The following is a 23,732-nucleotide window of genomic DNA, read 5'->3' on the forward strand; positions in this document are numbered from 1 at the left end:
TGGACTTAGTTCCTATAGAAAATTAAGAATAAAAAAACATTTTTTGTATTGATTTTGCTTGTTGTGCTGGCTAATGTAGGCCTGATCTGCTAACAAGAAACTTGAAACTTTTATTAACATGTAATAGCTCAAATAATATTTTTTTAAAAAGCTACCAAACTCTTTAAACTGTTTAAACACTAGGTAGTTAACTGGAAACAAATTATAAACTGACCAACCCTTAGTAAATTTTCAAGTATAACATCTAGCAAATTTCACACCCCACTCCAACATATATTTAAACACAGCTGCAACCCTTACTAAAATAAAATTATCTCTGAAAGCTTTTAGAGGCAATATATTCGGTTAAAATACTTTTTAAGATTGAGTTTATACCTATAGACTTTTGTACTGTAATTAGTCTTTCCAACAAAAAAGTATTAATTTATAAATTGTATTTAATTTGAACTGTTGTTTATTTAGATGGTCATGAATCCTTATATTTTCTATGGCTTACTATGTTTTTAGGCTCAAATATTTTACAATATTTTTCTCAAACAAGTTATTACATCCTTTTCCTAACTTTCCTTTTTCTACATGGCAACTTTCCTCTTGCTAAAAGCAAGGTAATAGCAGGTCTTTATCTTAATTTCTCGCTAATCTTAGCTGCACAAACTTTTAAACCTCAAATTTCTTTGCATTATATTTTGTTTTTGCCATGTCTTTTCCATTAGTTTAGAGAGCTCAGTTTAACTAAGAAATAGACCATGATTTCTATCATTATTGTTCATCTTATCATCACAGCTGGAAAAAAAAAAAAAAGAGGGGTTAGAGAAGAAACAGAAAAAAATAGAACAAATAAAAGTACAATGTAATTCAATGTAAATGAACTAAAAATCAGTTCAAAGGAAAAGACTGTCAGACTAGAATTAGAAAGTAATAGCTCTTTTAAGAGATTCACCTAAAATATAAGGATGAAAAAATGTTAAAAGTTTAAGGATATAGAAGGGAAATTCTAACTGTTGCATAATAATTATAGTTACAATGATTTCTAATAAAATAAACTTTATGGAAAAAACATTACTATAGATATGTTGTTACTAATGATTGATAATTCAGCTGAATGTGCTTTTTCAGATTTCCTTTGTAATCAAAGACAGGTGACTATGGGGAGAGAGGCTTCTCTATCCTATTCTCTTTTTTTTCTGCTTAGCGCTGAGCACTTCTCTTCCCTGGTGACAGTTGTAATAAATTTCACTTTGAAAGGAATAAAAAGCCCCTCATTAGGCTTTGACTAATATATTGTGGCACATTCCTATTCAAAGTGTGGTTCTTGAACCAATAGCATCAATTTTACCTGAGAACTGGTTAGAAAGACAGACTCTTAGGCCCCGCCTCAGACTTACTGAATCAGAACCTGTGTTTTATTTTACTAAGATATCCAAGTAATTCTCACACATATTAAAGTCCGAGAAGCACTGCTCCAGTGCATCTTTCCAGATAACTCTGTTGATGTCAATTATAATGTGAGAACGTCCCTCTATTTTTCTCTTGTATTCTGTGAATATTATCTTTTTTGGACTAATAAAAAGTGATGATTTAGTGATTTCAAGAGCTGGAGGATAATGTCGCTACCTAAATATAAATCTTCCCCCAAACTGTATGAACACTAAAGAATGGAAATAAAATCACAAATAATCCATGACTTTAACATTACTAGAAGACAAAGAATAGCTATTGTAGAAAAATAATCACTAAATACCAACAGAAAAAAAAGTGGTTGAAATGGAAGACAGGAAAAGAATGCCCAAAACATACATACATACCTACATACATACATACATACATACATACATACATATATATATAGAGAGAGAGAGAGTCTCTGAAAATAAAACAAAACTAAAACAATGACACAAAATTATATTTAAAAATATAATCTAAGTAAGAATTTAGAATACAATCAATAAAATATCAACCTATAAAGTTATACAGCCTTTGGAAATTAAATATGATATTACTACATTTTGTGGGTATATGGATTTTAATGTTCTGCCTCATCTTCCCCTGACATTTTTTGCTTCCCTATGTGACTCTAGAATAACAGAACTCTAAAATGATGAATTTCAGTTTTGACTGCATTATTTCTCTGACAGAATGAAATAATCACTCTATTTCTATTATTTTTTGTTGTTCTAGCTTCTATGCTTACTAATAAATTGATTAGTGGCTCCTAATATATGAGGAAATTGTATAATTAATAACTAAAACTCATGGAAGAAAAGTATGTAACACAAAATACTACACATGACTGCGCTTTGAAAACAATAAAACACTATAAGAAAAAACATATTTTCATAAATACAGCTAGCCCTACTGTCTAGGCATCACCAGATTTCCTCCTTGGATTTTATCGGTAACTCAAAACCCAAGAAAATCAGAACGCTATGTTAAAATAGTTTAACCTAGTTGTCATCTCCAATTGCTGGCACATAATAGGCACTAAACGAATATTTGTTGAAAGAAGTACTAAAAGAATAAAATATGCTCAAGATGTCCATTTGCCTTTTACTTTAATTTAGAGACCTAATATAGTTGAGACCTCATACACTGTGAAGACGAATGCTCGCCGTAGGGTAAATGTTATGTTCTCAAAATTTTCACAGCAATTACTTTCAGTACAGAAATTTCAACAGTAGAAATAAGCCTTTTGAAATCTAAGTAGGAGGAAAACTACATCTTAAAAGAGTTATTAAAGAAAATTTAAAGAAGATGAATAATAAAAAATATATTTTTTCATATATAGCAATATAGTAAATTAGCAAGTAGCCTCTCAAACCCTGTTTAAATCCAGGCTTCACCAGCTAGTAGCTATATGACCCTAAGCAAGTTTCATATCACTTGTATCTCAATTACATCCTTTATAAAGAGAAGGTGATAGAAATAATGTACATCTCACTGGTTATTTTAAAGATTAAATAAGATAATTCAGGCAAGGCAAGGACCATTGGTTTTCTACTTTTTATTTATTTTCCCTTTTTCATTCCCACTTTGGGGGTGGTGTTAATGTTTAAGAAAAGAAAAGAACTGTATTTCCCACCCTTTTGTACAAATGGTGTGGGCCATAAGACACAGTTTAGGCTAATTAGGTATAAATACATGTTTTGGGTTGGGGTTCTGATACATTTCTCGAAATGGAGGCTGTGTACCTTTTACACCTTTTGCTCTTCTTCCTCTGTCTGAAACAAGGATATGATGGCAAAGCTGAAGGAGTCATCTTGCAATCGTGAGAGGGAAAGGGAAAGGTTGCTGCAGACACCTCAGATGTAATATGCTGACACAGCACCGATACCAGAGCCACTTATCTCGGTACTTTTTGTTACATGAGAAAAATAAGCCTCTGTCATTTTTAGCTACGTTTGTTTTATGTAGCTGAATGCTCATACACATGATAAACTTTTAATATACTACCTGAACACAGTAATCATTTGATAAATGTTAGATATTATTAATAATAAAGTGTTGCAATTTACATCCTTTTTATGCTGATGTAAATGTACCCTTTTCGAATAATTATTTGCCTTTTGTATTTTTTTCTGATTAGCTTTGACTTAAAAAAAATTCTAATAAATAAAATAAATTATATAAGACTCTTACCTCTAAACCCTAAAATGAAGTATAAAAACAATAGAAACTCTTCATTGAACATTTCATTTAATCCAGGGCCTACAATAAATATTCTATATACACCTTCACTCTTAATCCATACAACATCTTCACACAGAAAGATATAATCTCCCTTTACTGAAGTGAGAACTAAAACTCAAATACATTATGTAATTTTCTCAAGGCACCCTTCTATTAAGGGGAAAAACTATCATTAAATTTCTTGTGAGTCTGACTCCAAAGCTCATTTCCTTAACGATCACATATTAATCATTACAGTCAATTTTACATTATTTTGGTTAGGATTAATAATACATCTTGGCAAAAAATCTGAAAAGGGTGCATTGTGCCAACAAATTCCTGGAAAATCCTGCTTTGCAGACTAAAAGGGTTCAGGGCCATCCTTCACAATTCTTTCATCTGGGAAAGAGACGAACATAATTAACAGTTCCCCTTGGAGAGGATGGCATTGTAGTTTTAAACCATTCCATTCCTAGAAAATAATTATATCAATAAAAAACAACAAGAAGGGAGAGAAAGTTATAAAGCCTGAGATAGTCTTCAAAATCTTCTATCCTTCTCCAGTGGTCCTCAAACATTAGTGTCCATCACTATTTCCTGGAGGGTTTATTAAAACACAGAGTGCTGGGTCCTACCGCCAGATTTTTGAGTCAGTAAGTCTAGGGTAAAGTCTGAGAATCTGTGTTTCTAACAATATCTCATGTGAAACTGATATTTTTAGTAGAGCAGGTAAGGAGGACAAGGAGGGAGCTGGTACATGTGATGATTTTAAATATGGTGATCAGGGTAGGCCCTTGACATGTGAGTTAAAATTTAGTGGGAGGTGATGGCTGGTAGTCACATTGTTTGGACTTCAGGAACAACTTAAAGAAATAAACTTCACCATCAGAGGGCTAAGAAATCTCTGTAACTAATGGGTGTTATTATCTAATGCAATCTTATACATACATAAAAGCAATACTGTTTGAAAAAACACTTTAATTGATGTTTGTTTCTTGGAGTTCTGAATCATTCGGTCAAAGCCTTACAAACAGAAGGCATTAATTAATTTAGGGAGAAAACTCTTTGACAAGGAATTCCCATAAAACAGGCATATTATCAAAATTATACTACCATAATCATTATGAACTGATAAATTTAATATCACTGGCTTTTAACTGCCGTTTTAATATTCATTTAAGCTATAAAGTTCATAAACTGTTTCTAAAATCATTGTTTAACTCTGATAATATCTCAGTCTTCTAGAGCCTGGAATATTGTTGAGAGGCTATAAATCACCTTATGCAAAAAGGAGGTAGTTTCTATCTAAGGATATTAAATTGGATTTTAAGATTTTAACAAAGGGAGAACATCAGGCCACTTTGTCTCTCAACTGACAGACAACCTCTGAGTCAAAACAGACAAACAAAAATATCAAAAAACTAGAAATAACTGATGTCTGAGAAGATATATGACAGCTGAGAATGTAGGATGGGCAGACCAAGGAGAGTAAATAGCTCTTAAGGTGCTTGATAGAGCATCACTCATGCTTAACTTGTCTACTAGAAACTGTTTTACTTTCTCAGCTTATTTTGAGATTTCAGCTGCATGACCTTTCAGCTATAGGCTTGTCTTGGCCCTGTCCTTGAACCAGTTCTCGTCTGTGTCCAAAATGAGTTATTCTCTCGCTTAGCACTGAGGCATCTTTATTGCTTGCCCATTAGCCCTATACTAATAGAGTTTCTTGACATCATATATCTGAGCCAGAGTCTTCATAATTTCAACAGTGCCTCAGTTTTTGTAGGTTTCTTTTTTTCCTTTTTTCTTTTTTTTTTTTGGTGGTTTGCCTTGCTTTTGCAGTCCTGATGGCAGAGTTTTTAATCATGGGGCCTACTACCTACTGATAGACCAGCTTCATTCTGACAATTTTGCTTGTCTAGATTTGCAAATATCTGGGAATCCTCATTACTATCTTCCACACTCTAGTTAGAATATTAACTCTTTCAGATCTCTTGCCAGCCAAGTGTTAGAATATCACCCACTATATAAAAGAACATCTAAGTTTAGCAATGATAAGATGAGAGACAGAAATCCTTTAATGAAGGGCAATACTAAAATATGTCTACTGTAAGAAATGTTATGAATAGCTGTGATTGTGGAAACTGTACCAGAACAGCTGTGAACTACTCACAAGTAGGCACACAATAGAAAGAGCTCCTGCCTGATTAATCACTCTCCAAACAGATCGCGAAGCCCAGAGGCTTCTTTGTCAGGCAGAACAACATGTCCCTCTGGCAGGATCTAGACTGCAGTGAAAACACCAAAGCAGACCACGTGGTTGAACCTCTGCATCTGCCCTGAAGTGAACCATGGCTTTGAGAAAAGGTAGAACAGAGCTGAGAATGAGGATAGTGATGAGAATTCATGTTTGCAAAAGGCCAGGTACTGTGTATCATTTTACTTAATAGTCACAAAACCTTACAAGATAGAATTATACGAGGCATTGTGCATTCCTCAAAACATTAGAGCGAAAGTACTTGTGAAATAATAAGAAATATATGTATTAGTCTCTGCCCCTGGTCCCTGACACAGAGCTCCTAAAACCCTTATAAATAGGGAATCCAGGAGAATCTTTTGTGGCAGTGTTTAGTTTTTGACCCTGGTTTCTGACACAGAGCTCCCAAGACCTTTGTAAATTCTTAAGGGAAAATTCAATTTTACGTGAATTACTTCGACAGGAAAGAACTTTCAATTTTTCTGTGAATTTATTACATTTCTTTATAATGTGTAGTTCTTAGACCATTGCTATAATGAGTTTCTCCATTAAGCTCTGATTCTGCTTTAAGAGACTTCAGGTCTCTTAAAGCTATAGACTATGCTCTAATCATTACTGTGTTCTCAGTAATTGTGACCATCTCAGGTACTCAGAGGTTGTTCAATAAATATTTGAAGAATAAATGAAAAAAATGGACAAATAAATGAACGAGAGGCAGTACAGAACAATTAAGTACAATTTGGGGGCCAAATAGGAGCCAGCTCTGACATGTGAGTTTGGGTAAGACATTGAACCCCTTTAAATCTAAATGGCCTAATACACAAAATTTATAAAACTAGGAAAATAATACTACCTAACCCATAGGGGGTAATAAGGATTAAATAATGCATATAGCACACATAACAATTCCTGGCATATAGAAAGTGTTCATCAAGTATTGTTGCTTTTTATTTTTATGAATGGGAATAATTTAGCTCAAGTGGCAAATATATTGCAGACAGCAGATTGAACAAACATTACTGAACGGGTAGGGTTCTTTGGAAGAGGAATTCAAAGCTTCCCTTGGGAATAAAAAGGAAGATAAGCTGGAAAATAGATGAAATCTGGCAAGGTCATCTGAGGCTTTGCACTTTATCACCCAATATCACTGTTCAATGCCATTTTTAAGCAGCCCATTGGAAATGGCATTGAGTTGAGACATTGCTTTTTGGCCCAAACAGCCAAGGTTGTTCTTTGGTGTCAAAGTAAGCCAAACAGGAACAACTCTGAATTTGTCTCAAATAATACTCCTCTCTCTAAACAGTTCTGACATTAAGCATTTCAGAGAATTTAATCTTTATGAGAACCTAATAGAGATATGCAACATTTTGTTCCTTTATTTTCTCTCTAAATATAATGGTTAAACTTTCCAGAGCCACTGGATCATGTTTCTCTGGCCTAATTGCCAAAATTAGGTCGCAAGTCATTTATGCCAAATCTCCTCAACCATTTTACATCTCCAAGCTGCATTTACAATGATAGGAACATTTATAGCTACCCTCTAGTCTAAATACTTTTTAACCCTAAATCATTCAAAGTTAATAACAACTACACCAACTAAGAAATGAGCAACAAAACTTAGGTTTCATTTTCTCCATTTCTTTCCTCTTAACTATGAATCAACAACATTTATTTTGTATTAAGTATATATTCATTTTCTTCTTTTCACTCATCTCTGTCTGACAATAGTCACAGCTATTCATACTCTCAGAATTTCCATGGCATAATGTCCTCAATTACATCTTGATGAAAATGGGATGTGTCTGGCTTTGGCAATGGGTCAAGTGCAAGTTTACGAATGTAAAAATGTAATTAGTGAACAACATTATATTGTAGGACAATGTTTCTCAGCACCATTGCAAGTAATAATTTTTTTTAAAATGGCTTTCCCTTAAAACACACACACGTACACACATACATTTCAAGAACTAGTCAGTTCTTCATGAGTATTTTTCCCTTTTTAAATAAAGGATACCCTTTTCCATGTTTCATTATCTATTAGGTGTCTTAAGATCATAGAGATACTACACTGACTAAAGAAACCACCCCCCCACCTCAATCCAAAGTACCACAGTCCATTAGCAAACCTACATTAACTAGTGTAGAGTGAGCCTCACTTAAAGGTCAGCTACATTATGCTCTATAAATATCACTGTAACACTACATAATATAGAGCAAATAAGTTGCTTCTAAACCCATGTATTAGCTCTTAAAATATAACTCTCATTAATAAAATCTATATTCAGTGAGTCAGTAAAACAACCAGAAAAGTGAGGGGAAAATTTTTCAATATAAAGAGGGATACTGCATTGTGAATAAAAGCAACAAATACTAACGGTTTGATTAAATTTTCAGCTTTCCAGAAATTTTTGTGTCACAAAATTAAAAAGTCCTTGACTTTTAATTATCTTTAATAATGAATAAATAAGAGTATAATTGACTATAAATGAGGTAATAAATGAGAATATTTAAAATTTGTTTAAATTAGATGCAGACATACACAAATCTTTGCCCACTCATATTTATTGATTGTCCCTTACCACAACTCATTCTTCTACCCCCAACAATTTGCACTTGGGTATTACTGACATGCTCAGAGTTTTTCCTCCTATGCCCTTTTCCCTGGACCAACTCAACACACTTAAGCATTACACAAACAGAATTCTGTCATGCCTTCTCTACTCCACTAGCACCTCCTAAAATTCAACTGTCAAACTAGACATTAAACGGACAATCGGAAGATGCAAATGCTTAGTGTTCTGCAACTTAAATAAAGCAATTGTATTTAATCTGGGATTTTTATGTAAATATTATTCAGATCCAGAGGCCTTTAATTAGCATGCTTTCATTTGATAGTTCAGAAAACTGAAGCTCATAAAGATGTTAGGTAGCGGTGCCTCACAGGAGCATGTAGTAATAATTTAGAAATATTGAATAAATAGTATTTCTCTAAGTATTAATAAGAGCAGGTTGACAAAAGTATCCCAATAAAAGAGCTGTCCTCCAAGATCAATTAATAATCTATTTCCCTAAGGTGTTGGAAACATACAAATCTAGTTAATTCTACGTGCAACTTTAAATGAACAATAATAATAAATTTTGAAGCTAGAATGGAGTATTACTACATGTTAAGCTCAATTCTAAATACTTTTTATTAATTTATTCAACTTTCATAACACCCTTAAGTGGTAGGTATTATTATCTTCCCCTTCTCACACAGGTGGAACCAAGGCACAAGTGGTAAGGTTGCCCAGGTCCCAAAGTCAGCCGGTGAGGCTGTCTGCTTCAGAATCCACACTCTTAACTGCCATAATAAGACATACGTGGCATCAGTAGATGACTTTTATTCTTTAAATCCACAGACACCAAAAAGAATAACTACTCTAAGGATTAGACACTGACCAGGGATTGTCATACGATGTCTCTGTTAAATATGAGAATTTATCACATCACTATCAGAAAAGTAATCTAAGAACAAGAAGAATACATGTAAAGCCACATAGCTGAGGAAACCAGTAAGTACATTTGTGGCATGTAAGAGAAGAAAAGGTCTGCCTCATTTAGAAAGGTCAAGAGATTTCACCTCTCATAATTATCAAGATAGTAAAGAGGGATATATAGAAACTGCTAAAACTATATCTAGCAAGTGGTTACTTGAAAAACACTTATTACAATACAAATGAATCCTTACATTTAAAGAAGAGAAACAGAAAACCAGATGAGAGGTCACCCACAAAATATCTGTCCCTGTTGATATAGTATCAAGCAAAAGGAAACACGACCAGACACTGATGCCCACAGCTCATGGTCTGTACTCTGCAATAGCTCCAGCCACAGCTGGTTGCACTTGTAAGCAAGTCTTTTTTCTCTGACCAAGCTATGAAGAGCTATGAAGAGCCTGAGACATTATATTACAAGAGATGTCCTTGTTAGCTAGGTTAGGTTTTTCTGGCTTCTTCAGAAATATTGAGAAAGAAAACATTTCATTTTGCCCTCCCAAATCTCTCCCGTTACTTGTCCATTCCTTTCTCAATACCCAGTGAACTCCTATTGCTTACTTGGGATAATTTCTAGATTGAATGAAGGGCAGAATCTCGGAGTCTTGACTAGATGGAGGAAGTAGTAAATCTCGAAATCGTTCTGTCAAAGGAAAAATAAACATGAAGCTTTAAAAAGAGTCATGAAAATAATTTCTAAATACAATTAATTCCTATTTTTTAATTTGTTCACTCTTTTTACTGTATACCCTTTATTAGAAATTTACCCACCATTTTCTATATTACTAAAATAAATATTAAACTAGGAAGCATTCATTAGTATAAACTAATAAATTATTAAAATTGAAAGATTAGAGGAAATATATATAACCAATAAATATACAAAGAGATGCACAATCTCATTAGTAACCTGGGAAATGCAAATCAAAATCATATACCACTGGATAGTATTCACATTACGTGGCATGCAATTGACAGAAATTAATCTCACAAGACCAAGTGTTAGAGAGAAATGTGGATCAATATAAGCTTTTATATATTTCTGGTGAGAATACATGTTGGTACAATAGCTTTGGAAAGCAATTTGGCATTATTTTTTAAGTTTAACCTTTACATATCTTATGAGCCAATATTTTTATTACCAGATATATATTCTGCAGAAACTTTTATATATACATCTCAGGAAGCAAGTAAAAAATGTTCATAGCAGCATTGTTCGTGACAACAAAAATATAAACAACTCAATTGCCCAACAACAGGTGAATGGAAAATTTCCAGTAGAGTCACAAAATGGAATATTAATTAAAATGAAATTGAATGAATTCAGTTACAAATAACAACATAGTTAATCATATTAGTATGATGTTAAGTGGGAAAAATACCAGCAGATTACATATATAAGAACATCACTTTTTGTTGAGTTAAAAAAAAAACTAAGCAACATATTGTTTAGGTATGTTATATATGAAACAAAGCAAACCGATGTAAAAGAAGAAAGGAATAGTATACAGGATTCAGGACAATAGCTATCTTTTAGGAAGAGTAAGGAGATGAAAAAGAAGAAAAATAAAAAGGTAGGTATAAGTGTTAATATTTCACATGTATTAATTATAGCATCATGCATAAGTGAATGAATGAGTGAATGAATGAAGGGCAGGAACTGTCCAATGATGATATTAGCCCATAAAATTCTGTGCTCGTGCAGTTCGTAATGGTGGAAGGAGGGAGGAAAGGAGAGAGAAAAAAGCAGAAAGGGAAGAAGGAAGAGAGGGAAGAAAGGAAACGAGGATGCAAGGGAGGGAGGGGAAAGGAAATGGGAAAAAATTAGAAGGAAAAGAGGATTGCAGAAGAAAGAAGAATCCTAGTTCTACCTTAGAAACAGTTGTACTGTACAGCCATCTGCACTGCATAGTCTATCACTCTAATATGGATCCAGTATTTCCAGGACTAGATATTCAACCTCTGAGGTCATTCCTATGCGAAGGCTTCTTGATTCCTGCTCTTTCTTTCTCTCCTCCTACCAAATATGAAATAGATGGCCCTACTGTGTATTCCTAGTATACTCTGTGCTTGCACTGTCACAGAATTTATCACACTACATTTTATTGTTGTATGGTAGATATATATTCTAGTAGATGGGTATAGTGTCACCAGGATATAGAACATTGATACATATTAAGGTAATAGATAAATATTAGTTGAAAGAATATTTCCAATATCTATTTTTGCTGAACATAAAAACTGTTTGCCAAGATTAATCATAATGCCTTTGGAAGAGCCCAACTGGTCATCTATAACCATAAAAAGCAAGGGGTCCTGTATTCCAGCCTTGACAGAGTCCCACCATCAGGCTGAGACAGAGTGTAAAGCTGAAACTCCATGCCTCAGTAAGTACATCATTAACTGAAGGTGAGCGATTTCCACAAAACACTGAAAATCTATGCTTGATGGCAATACCTATTTCCTAGTTACTGAATAGCTAGATGTTAAATACTTATTAAAACATATTGAACAGAGATATTTAATTGAATTTCTCTGCTTTTTGTTTTTACCACTCAGTTCTTATAATACACTTGGGGAGGACTAAGAAGATCCAAACAGAGAGGTGGTTGTACTCTAGAATCCACAGATCCAAGAAAACACAATTTATTTTTCTCCTTTAAGTACACTTTTTAATTTGAGTTCATTTTTTAAATTTAATTATGTTATTGACTAATATACTGCAATTTTTAATCAATGGAATGTTCATTTCAATGAAATGTCTATTAAATTCCTCTGATGATATGACCCTTGCTTTTCAGTCTACTTTCCAATTTATGTAGCATCCCATTAAATGAGTGATTTGTAATGTTTCTCCTTTCCTCTTTCCTCCCCCATTTATTCCTTTCTTAAAAAGAGTCCTGAAAAATAAAGCTTAAACCCCAAGAGCAAATGTGATGAACTTTACACATCAAGTAAAGAACTGTTCAAACAGTTATAATAAAGATATGTCTTTGGGTACTAAAAATTGATATAAATTAAAATTTTATTGAATGTTTCCTAAACTGATTTAAATGCAAAGAAAAATAAAAATTCTTAATGTGAAAACTATAATACAGCTATAGGTTTTTCCCTATTTATGCAATAAAAAAGAATATTTTATTGTAAATGTGAAGGAAAATCTCTAAAGATGACATTGCATTAATAGGACTAAATAAAACAAAGTCAACAAAAACACACCACACACACACACACACACACACACACACACACACACACACACACACACAAAGAGAGAACAAATGTAGCATATAAAAGATCACTTATAAAGCTATCCAAACTATGAATTCTGTAATTAATATTCCTACATTTGGAGCATTCTTTAATCTGAATATTGTAAATGCAAGGAATACCAAGAGAACATGAAGACACTCGAGCAGCTATCATACTGTGAAAAATAATTTTCACATATGTAAAAAACAGAAAATATAAACAGTACCTTAAAAATGTCTTTTAAAATTTCTATTTTATCATCATATTCATAAATTCCTAAATGTATACAATTAACTTTATCCCAGAAAAGTATGATTGTTTTTTCTTTATGAGAATAAAAATAAATGATTAAAATAATCCTTAGAAAAATCTAAGTAAATGAAAAATTGTTTATAATTCTCACATTATTCCTCTAGTTTCCCAGATTTCTGCCTATCCACTAGTGAGTAAGTATCACATTTTTTATCTGATAACTGGGAAAAACAGCCAAATGTATTGATGTTTCCTTTGTTATGTAGCAAAAATTTTTAAATAATAATTGTTCTCTTGCAGCAAAGTGTCACACCAGATGATTTACTTTCTCAGTAGGCCTAAAGTCTATTTCTTAAGACAATGGTAGTTATCCAAATAATAGAACTCAGTTCTGTCACAGGGCTTCTTAGAATAAATACATTAAAGCCACTGGGGGGGAAAAAAAAAAAAGAGGATTTTCTGCAAAGTGATATTCTGATGAGCTGACTAATGATGTGATAACGTCTGGACATAAGTTTCTGCCAGTAGGGGATATATCTTAATTAACACAAGCTTTTGTAGACTTCCACCCACTCTTCCTTTCTTCCATTCAATCAACAAAAAGATTCTGAGACTACCAGACCTGGATGACATACTAAACAAAATTACATTAATTTGGGTTAGCTGTACAGTCAGTTGTAAGACAATATACTTAATTACTTAAAAACAAAGGTGAAGAAAATAAAATACTCTTTCCAATTTTAATTAAAACACTTTTGTACAAATACTGTCACAAGTTTTGTATTTTCCACTTTGTGGAAATGGCCAATTTGTAATCCTCACCTATATACAGAATGTAACAAATGTGATAGAGATTTGCACAACAACGAAAAAAATGATATGCAAATGTATTCCTGGAATGAGAATAAAGTAAAATCTCCCTTCCACTATTAAAAAAAAAGAGAGAGAGAGAAAGGAAAATAAATAAATAAAGATAGAATAGAAATATAAAGGTGATGCTGATTATGGTATTCTTTTAAAACCTAAAAGTACTTTGCATTTAGATGTGATCACAGGCATCTTTAACAAGAACTTAAGAAATTGTTTGCTTGAGGGATTCTGTCAAGGTTTTACCAACTCCAAATCATTATTTCCTTCCAGGTAAATACTTTCCTTTACCTCTTTATAGTCTCCAATATGAAAATTAATATTTTAACTACTTGAGTACTAGATTATAATGGGCAAGGAAAGAAAACCAGATAAAACATCTCTAAAGGGTGACAATGTTGCTCTAAAAAACTTAAAAGAAGTTCTTGATATTTTTATTAATAGATACCAAACTTTCTCCTCTTTCTCTTGATGCTCATATTATACCATTTGCAAGTTTTAATTATTTTTTCTCCAAAAGCACAGAAACAAAATTCTTAAGGCACATGAAGCAGACCCACTAAAGACTTAACCTCAGCTTTTACAAAATAGCTAGTATAATGTAACAGAGTATAGGAAGTTATGGAATAAATGTTGCAAAGATTTAGACACTATTCTCATATTCAAAACTAAAACAAGATCAGTATGTGATTACACCATAATATTTATATGATTTTATAAGAAACACAGATTATCTCATAATATAGGCAGTATTGTAAGTGAGTTCACATGAGAAAGGGTATACCAAAAAACAAATCTTTCTTTACTTACACAGTTTGTAGTACTTAGAAGCAATAGGCTATAACAGAAGACTCCAAGATGGTTGTCAGAAAGTGAGTCCTTTACCAATTTCTGTCTCTGTTCTTAATTCATTTTTTCAAATGATCAATGAGTCAGTCTGCTGATTGTAATTATCTTTAAGCCACCTTTCAACTTTGAATCCCTTAAAGAATATACTGCTAAGGACAGGAAGAGAAGCTTGCCAAAGTCACTGATAGGGAGGGTGGTCATATATCTTGGTTTGCCTGGGACAGTTCTGGTTTATGCTTGTTAACATCCTGATTAATTTAATACTTGTCTCAGAATTTTATTTTTAATTATACATTACTAATAAAATGTGCTGGGGTGCTAAGCCTGATACACAGGAGCACCTTCTGCCCCTGTGCCCCAAATTCTGCTTCTATGAAGTACTTGTCCAGCTGTGGAGAGTGCAGTCAGCATGTAGCCTCTAGCTTTCAGTTACATCAGGGTCTGCCTCAGGGGCAGGACAAGCGCTTTGCCCCAAACAGCTCATATCCAGTGACTGAACGAAGTAGGGTTATTTTAGCCCTACACAGGATAACTGTGGTGGGTGATATTTGCTCCAGAGTTTCCCACCAGTTTAGCTGAGGCTTCATAGAGCAGCCATGGTTGTTCAACTTCTTCCTCTACTCAATCCCATTTCCTTTCTCTTCCCTTCATAGGTATTGAACCCCAATAAGCATTATATATTCACAAATTCTCAGTCAGTTTCTGGGGAACCCGACCTGCAAGGGATAGGCTTGAGAGACCTCTACTTTGTACACAGAATGTCTGCCATGTTCTCAGCTACTATTGAGTGAGATGCATGTACACGTAGTTAAATCAGAATAAATCATTCCTTTTCCATCTCTTTCCAGAGGTAATGTAACTAACACCTTTGTAGCAAGTAGAGGTGTTCATTGTTAAAATGAAATGCTCTCAGACACATATCTGGGGGAGACAAGTAACAGCATCTAGAGTGGGCTGATGTGGGAGAAATAAACAAGTGGCCCTGCAGGTCACGTGTATACTAGCCAGTTGTGCCATGCCCTTTGATGCAGTCCACGAGATGCATAAAGCCATCATATCTTCAGGTGACAGTGTCAGTGAGAAATGTAAAAATTATAATTTAGGTTGATATAAAAATAAATAGGAAACAGAGGTTAAACATGCTACCCTAACAAATACAGAGTAGCCTAAATACTTTAATTAGTATTGTCCTTTACTATGATATATAATAAACCATTTCAATAGTAATAAGCTAAAAAAAAGATAATTTATAAAAAAGCAAATAGTAAATATATTTTTCTTTTTCAAGAAAGTTGCTGATAAACATGTAACCTGAACAAACTGTTTGTCAATATCTGCCATCCACTCTGGAAGCCATAATGATTTCACCGAACACATGAGAAGACTCAAATCTGCTGATGATGAATCAGCATGTACTCCAAAGTTTACTCATTTTTTCATGAAAACTATGTCCAATGATAATAATTTAAGACAAAAATAGATAGAATATGCCTTATGTCATCAATATCACACACACAAAAAAAGAAGTAACTTGACAATAACTGGGATCCAGATGACCTGGTCTCTGTGTGCAGTGTCAAGTTGAAGATTGCCTATTCATCAAAAGATAATAAAGCAACTCTAATTTTATAATATTGCTCAAAAAACAAATTATTAGTACATGAGAAAGTGGGTAGGAGTGAGGAGAGAGTACATTCCAAGTGTTTACAAACATCTTCAACTCTCTTACACTTCTTTCACTGCTTATATAGCTCAACATCCTCTACTGCAAGAGAGCTTTCACGCCCAGAGTAAAGCTAAAGATTCTAGCTTGTATTCTCAAGTTCAGAGTGAGGGGGATAGCTACCTGTTTCTTTTTTCTTTTCTGTCCTATCTTTCCTCTCTACACTCAATTTCCTCTTTTTTCTCTTCCTTTCTCTCTCTCTCTCTCTCTCTCTCTCTCTCTCTCTCAATGAAACTCAGACCCTTCGAACAAAAATTCCTCTTTCTCACTTCTCTAGTCATTTTCTATTCATCTCCTCATTGCATCTTTTGAAAGTGAATTGCAGGGAAGAAAGTGAGCTGGTAAAGACCACATTCTGATTAGTGAGGTAGGGGCTGGGGGTGAGGTCTTTGAACAACTACACTTTAACAATATTTATATAAATACAAAAGAATGGGGTATAACTACTGGACTTAAAAAAGAAACAATGGCATGAAAGGCAAATTTAAGACTAACAATAAAACACGGAAAACATTTCTCTATATCTAAAAGAACAAAACATCAAGAGTAAATTTTAAAACTTAACATAAAGGGGGAGAAAAAGGAGATTGTATACATACGGGATTCTGACAGTAGCTAAGTATGTTTACTCCAATTACACGTTCTGGGGTTGGGGTGATTCAGGGACCCACTGGCCCTATGGTGGCACAAACGAAGCCAAAACTCCATTAAGTTCTCATAAGCCCTTATTGTTACTGGTCTAATACAGTAATGATTTAGTTCCTTGGAAAATAGTGTTACTTTAGAGTCCATATTTAGTTCCTTAAAAGTTGAATATTTCCTTTTTTACCAATGCAGAGTCACCCTGCCAATGGCTGCAGTCACTCTGCCAAAAGGCCACAGGATAAGAGGATTATTTTACAGTTTAATTTTTGACATGTACAAGTGTCCTTTCTCAAAGAGATTTGACCATCCTTTTGTTAAAAGAGCTCAGAATCTATGAACTGACTCAAGTCTGGGAATCGGATGAAGAGCTGTGACTCTTTATTGAAATAATTCAGTTCATACGTCTATTTGCTGATCCTAGAGTTTTCTTTTCATTTATAAAATCATGTAAGACTTTACTAGCTCATCCATTTATTTGAGTCCGAAGGGCACCTTGATCAGTTAGTCAACACCAAAGATCTCTACAGGAAAATCATCCCTTCTGATAATTGTTCCAGCCATGCTGCTCATTATGGTAATTATATCCATCTTGACTTTATCGATTAAGTGCTGCCTCTTAGTCTCTGCCTAACAAGGACCTCATCTTCTCCGCTGAGTTCAAGGAGCCCGCTTCAATTATGGCCTCTCTCACTTGTCATTCTCAGCCTGCAAACTGCCACCACAGAGTCTTTCAAGGGTTCTAGAATGCCTATCATTAATGTACTTCTCAAAGCTGCAGTGAAAGAATCCTTCATGGGAATTTAGCTAAAGTGTTGATTAGCTATCATACATAATAAATTCTCTCCAGCATTGCAACCTCTCTAAGGTGTTGGATAACTTCGTTGACAATATATCTAAGAAATCTAAAGCATATATACCAGAGTCAAGAATGAATATGTCTAAGGATTTGAGTTGAAAGGAAAAAGGGCATTAACTTTTATTTTATCAATATCTTATATAAATTTTTAATAGTACTTTCCTAAGAGTAATAATTTTTAAAAAGTATACTATCATGCACACACATAAAAATGTCTTTAAGGTTACTTGTCATTCCCACTCTCACATTATAGCTTTTGTAACACTGCCCGCTCCTCCATCTGCTGAGGAAGATATAACACTGTGGCAGAAACACAGCATGCGCACCTGGGTGCACAGGAAGATACAAATTATTTTTTCCATAACATCTAGGAAATATGATTTAAATCTATAAACAAAATATGCACATCTAAAATTTTTTTTTCAGCAAACATTTATTGGTCATGTACTAAATATCAGGCACCAAATTAAGTCCTCAATAAGCTAAAGGTCTAGTAAAGAACACATGTGTTATCAAAAGATATATACACTAAAAGTAAATAAGTTCTAAATGCATACTGCAAGAGTCCAGAAGAACAGAACAATCAACTTAGCTTGGATATGTTGGTGATAAAAAGCAAAAGAATCAGGAAAGATTTATTTTAAAGAAGTGAAACAAAAACCAAAATAGAAGTCCTTCTGATCCATCGTGCTAGATGAAATGAATAATTTCAATAATGTTTTTGCTGTTTTCTATATATCAATACCTAAAGGCAGAGAATTTTAAATTAGGAGTAAGATTAAAATTTTGAGTAGAAGGAACTTTTATCGATTAAATCATACTTCATTTATCCACTCTCAACAAACTTTTAAGTACCTATTATTTGCCACACGGTATGAATAAAACAAATTCTTATTCTCAAGGGCAGCCCTGTTTATCACAAGGAAATGTCAGGACAACAAAAGAATAGCAATGCCATTCAGCTACTTGAAAAAGAATTTAGAATGTAATTACAAAATTACTTTAAGAGAAAAAGAAGAGCTGTTCTCCTAGGGATTCAAAGAAATTAATGGTTTGTCAAAATTTGATGTTTTATTTTCCTTAGGAAAAGAAATATGCACACTAATCTTAGAAAAACAAATTACTTCAAAAAATGAGAATTAAAGGGCAGACTTGGAGTAGTACATCTAAACCAACTAGAAAGATATTGAGTATAAATTTTCCTTTTCTGAAAAATTTAAATCAAGTAAATGTCCTTTATTACCATGGTAACTCAGTATTGAATAACAATAGTTGCTACTTAAAATATTGCCTTCAAAACAACATCAAAGTTTTTCAAGTTAATACTATTTTAGATAAATCAGAAAATCTAGTTGCAGAGTTAGAACATTTTCCTATTAAAGACACAGACAAATCAGTTGATAAAATTCAAATGGAAGTGGACTGCCTGCCATTCTGGAAGAGAAAAAACTATCAGTTGCATGCTCTGGTTATATAAAACTACATTCTCCACAAATACTGAGGTCAATGTTAAAGAAATATTAGAAACAGAATCTCATACTTGTCATATAATAAAAACAAACCAAAACAAACTCACACATGCAACTCAGAAGATGAGAACATGATGAGCACAATGAATATATAGCCAGAGCTAATAAATGAATAAGAACCTTACTAGGAAATAGAAACATAAAGAAACATAAAAATCCTATATTTGGCATATATCCTCTAAAATATTGCCTGTGAGATTTTCTCAACTATGGCAAAAATAATCTATTATCATTTCTACTTTATGTAGAATTAAATTATCCATATTCCAGAATTTATTTCTCTGCAAAGAATTATATAGTTTTACATCAGCAATGAGCTGAGAAAGGAAAAAACAACTCCCTCGATGCCATATGCTGTAGGTCAGGAAACTGTATGGCTGACCGGCTCAAAGTCACATGTCTAGCAAAAAGGAAAATATTAAAAAAAAAAAAAAAAAGACAAACAAAAACTCACAGTCCACTATTTTTTCCACTGTATCACACTGTCTCATTCTTGGGAGAGAAAATAGTGTACTCTTTTTCTCTTCTCCTCCTTCCCTTACTTTATTCTTGCCTAAGGATTATATAGTAAGAAAAAAATCCAGCAGGATCATACACAATCTATATGCCTCCACACTGATATTTTCAACATTGTAATGTCTAAAGGTAGGCAATACAGTATTACACAAAGGAAAATTATTTAATGAATCCTTTTATTTTCAGAGGAAGCACAGTGATAAAAGTCCATTCCTTGAATACTCATTATCCTGGTTCCTACTTGTTAAACATATTATTAAAAAAAAATCAAAAGCAGCTTTTGAAAAAATTGCAGACAGACTTCTTGGCCTCTAAATACACCAGTAAATCAATGTCTATAACTGGCTTTCTTATAAAATATAAATTCTCTTCTATTGTTACTGAGGCTAAACTACAACAAAAATTGACAGGAAGAAAAAAAGAACGAACAGAGGTTCAAAAAAAGTGAACGCAAATAACAGGCATTTTTGGATAGACAAATTATTGCTACTAAGCTTTCCACAATCCACCTTTTAAGGAAAATATTATATTTTCATTTGTCACAGCAAATGCACTTTTTTAACAATGCAGACATTCAACAAAAGAAATACCTCAAAGCGATCAAGGCTCAGCTTGATACTAATTCAGTTCCTGTTTTCTACATAAATTCTGAATACTCCCTGGGTGCATATATTCAGGAAAGAATGGGCAATTTTATCCATTTTATCTAACCTAAAACCTTGGGCTAGCAAAATTAACACATGTACCACATGGTCCTTTGATTTGTCTCTGAAAATCAACCATGCAGAGAGTCTTCTCTGTTCTTAAATAAAGGATCTCCTGGTCAAAGACCAAATCTATGAAATGGTGGATTAGGGAAGAGCAACAAGCAAATAAATATATTAATTTGCTTATTTCATTAGGTTGTTTCATTTGATAAAACTGGGTTTTCCTTGACCCTCTGGTTTTGTTTTACATAGGCAAAAGAAAACTGCTTAGTCTTCCTTTAACCAAACCTTGTCCAAGATTTAAAGGCCAGCTCAGGTTCTCATTCCTTAAAGAGGCCTTCACAGAGTATGCCTACCAGTAATAATCTTTGTTTTTATTTTTATTTTCAGCATAGTAAGGGTAGGTACTGAAGTAAGATTCTTAATCTCCTGTGGAATATAGAATAAAGTCCAAATTATTCAGCTAGATGCTAACCAGTCTGTTAAAAACTGGCTCCTACACATGTCTGCAGCCTGTCTTCTAACACCTCTCACCATGAACTCTAAACTCAGCTTCATTAACATCATATTGTTTCCTACAGACATCATACCTTTTATTGTCATCAGTGTTCTTTCCTCCTACCATGCCCTTTTCTGCCTAGAAATCTCCCACGTTGACCTGTTTTCCAGCTCAAATGAACCTTCCCAGGTCTATATGAATTTTCTAAGTTCCCATGACAGAATAAGTTGCACCTTCTTAAAGAACTCTAATCATATATCCTTGAGAATAAAATGTCGATATTTTGCAAACTCATCAGCAGTGGATATTAACAAAGAAAATCTTTGTTAACTGATAGGTGAGATATAATATATAGTTATTCTAATTAACATTTATTTGAATGCTATTGTAATTTACTCTGTTCACATGGTTTATCCATTTCTTTCCTCAACTTATTTGTTTTTAAATTGAAGGAGCTCTTTATATATTCAAGGTCTTAATGGGTATTTTCCATAACTCTGTTTCTGTTCAACTCTTTTTTTTTTATTTTTAACATAATTTTAAAATGTTTATTTAGTTAAATCTACTTACTTTTCTCTGTGAATTCTTCCAAGATAGAATGGCCTTCCATTATATAGAGATTGGTGGCAATTTCCATTTCTTCTGATTCCTTTACAAATTAACTTTTTTACGTTAAAGTGTTTAACCTATTTGGAAGTAATTTTTGGTCATCTAAAGAGTTAATATTTTTTTAATAGTTAAGTGTCAATTACTTTAACTATTTACAAACTAATACCTGATATTGATTTATGGAGGTTCCTTTGGCCTATGATACATATTTTCATATATTAAAGAGTCTGTTTATAGGCTATTTTTCTTTGTCAATATACTCCTTGTCATTTTTGCTCTAGTACCACAATATTTAAACTATTTGAACTTTATAGGAGGCAGTATAGTAAATTAACACACGATCTAGCATAAGATAAGCCTGAGTTCAAATCTAAACTCATCCACTTAATAGCTTCATGTTCCTAGGCACATTTAGCCTTGTAAATTCTTTGTTTGTTTGTAAAGTTTATTTCACTTTCTAACATGTTTTAATAGGGCCAGTCCTATCTTGTTATACAAGAGTTTCTAGATTTTCTTGTTATTCATTTTTAATTGTTTTCTTCTGTTTTTTTCAAATAAGCATTAATATTATTTTTTTGATTTTGAGTTTTAATTTTAACTAAAATTATTCTAAGCCTATAATTTATTTGAGGGAAGAATTAACAGTTTTACAATATTCAGCCTTTGTACGTAGAAACACAACATGTCACTCTAAACTATTCTTAAAAAGTACCTTTCATTTTCTTCATATTGTTTGATTCTCAATACTCATTGAAGTTATATTAATTATTTATGTGACTTTTTTAATATGGTAAAAATAATAAACACCAAATGAATGTCTTTGATAGGCTCAAGGAATATTTCGTTAGAAGTTTACATTGTAAAGGCCAACTCTTCCGGCCAAATAAATAATAAATAAATATAATTAAAAACCTCTTTTTAAAAGATGATTTGGAAAATATTGCCTTCTGTTCCTGCTCTGTGGAAAAACTAAGAGTAGGAATATTTATTCATGTAAATTCATTCCCAGACTTCAAAAAAATAATAATAAATTCCCATTTCCATTGAGTTTGGATCATAGCCCTAGTTATCTTTTCCACTGTGCTCTCTGCCAACTTTGAAAGTCTGTATAATTGAGTATTATATCTCAACCAAGGAAGACACATATTCCAAACCACCACTGAATAGTCCACCATTCCAGCATCAACAGAAGATCTGCACTATTATTGTGAAAGTGGAAAGTCAGAGGACTACATCACAAACAAGAAGAAGAAATGGGGAAGAAAGGATGACAACTCACTTGAGTATTCCCAAAGGACAGTCCCATATTAATTTTATTTATTTATTTATTTTTTACTTGTCTAAAGGAGACTGACAGCAATGGCTAAAAAATGAGCTATGCTGCTAATTTACCTCCAAAGGTTTGTTTAGCACAGCAGCATCCCCACAATTAAAACATATTTTCTTATTTGCTCCAATTGGAGGCACAGCTTTCTGCTAGGTATTGTCACTGAAAGCACTGGGATATGCAAAGTTTTCTATGCAGGTCTTCTCTCTTTTTCCTTACCTCGTGATTATGTGGATAGCTGCACGCTGACATTTTACTAGTTTCTCAATAAAGAGGCAACAAAAAATAAGATCACTGTCTATTTTTAAGTTCTTCGTCACGTTGCAACTAACCATTTTAACTCTTTACTAACTCCACTAGCTATGCTGCTACTCAGTCTAAGTATATTTGGTGGGGTTCCTTAGCATTCCATGTCCATTACTTAATTGCTACCTGCAAATGTTCTCAAAATCTCAATTCATGGAAGAAATTAGTTTTCCCATTCTAGTTAGATGTTTATGAAATCTCATCCTTCTCCTTTGCTAAAGTTCAAAAAATCATAAGAGCAGCAGTATTTTTGCTAGACACTATTCCCAATTGGATTCACAGAAAATAAGTAGCTTCCTTTGATATTAAGATCTGTAATGTCTTAGGTGAAGAAGGTGA

The 23,732-nt window shown here is 33.2% G+C and overlaps 1 protein-coding gene across 6 annotated transcripts in view; it reads right to left on the reverse strand.

The window, feature by feature from the left end:
- NOX4 (NADPH oxidase 4) overlaps window positions 1-23,732 on the reverse strand; it is a 140,423-nt gene that overhangs the window by 36,864 nt on the left and 79,827 nt on the right. For all 6 annotated transcript variants that reach the window (XM_023532490.1, XM_011363283.2, XM_023532488.1 and 3 more), the window contains one exon: window positions 10,018-10,099. In XM_023532490.1, coding sequence (XP_023388258.1) covers window positions 10,018-10,099 — 82 coding nt within the window. The remainder of the gene's footprint in view (window positions 1-10,017; window positions 10,100-23,732) is intronic.

This window comes from Pteropus vampyrus, unplaced genomic scaffold (genome assembly GCF_000151845.1).
Source record: "Pteropus vampyrus isolate Shadow unplaced genomic scaffold, Pvam_2.0 Scaffold84, whole genome shotgun sequence".
Lineage (NCBI taxonomy): Eukaryota > Metazoa > Chordata > Mammalia > Chiroptera > Pteropodidae > Pteropus > Pteropus vampyrus.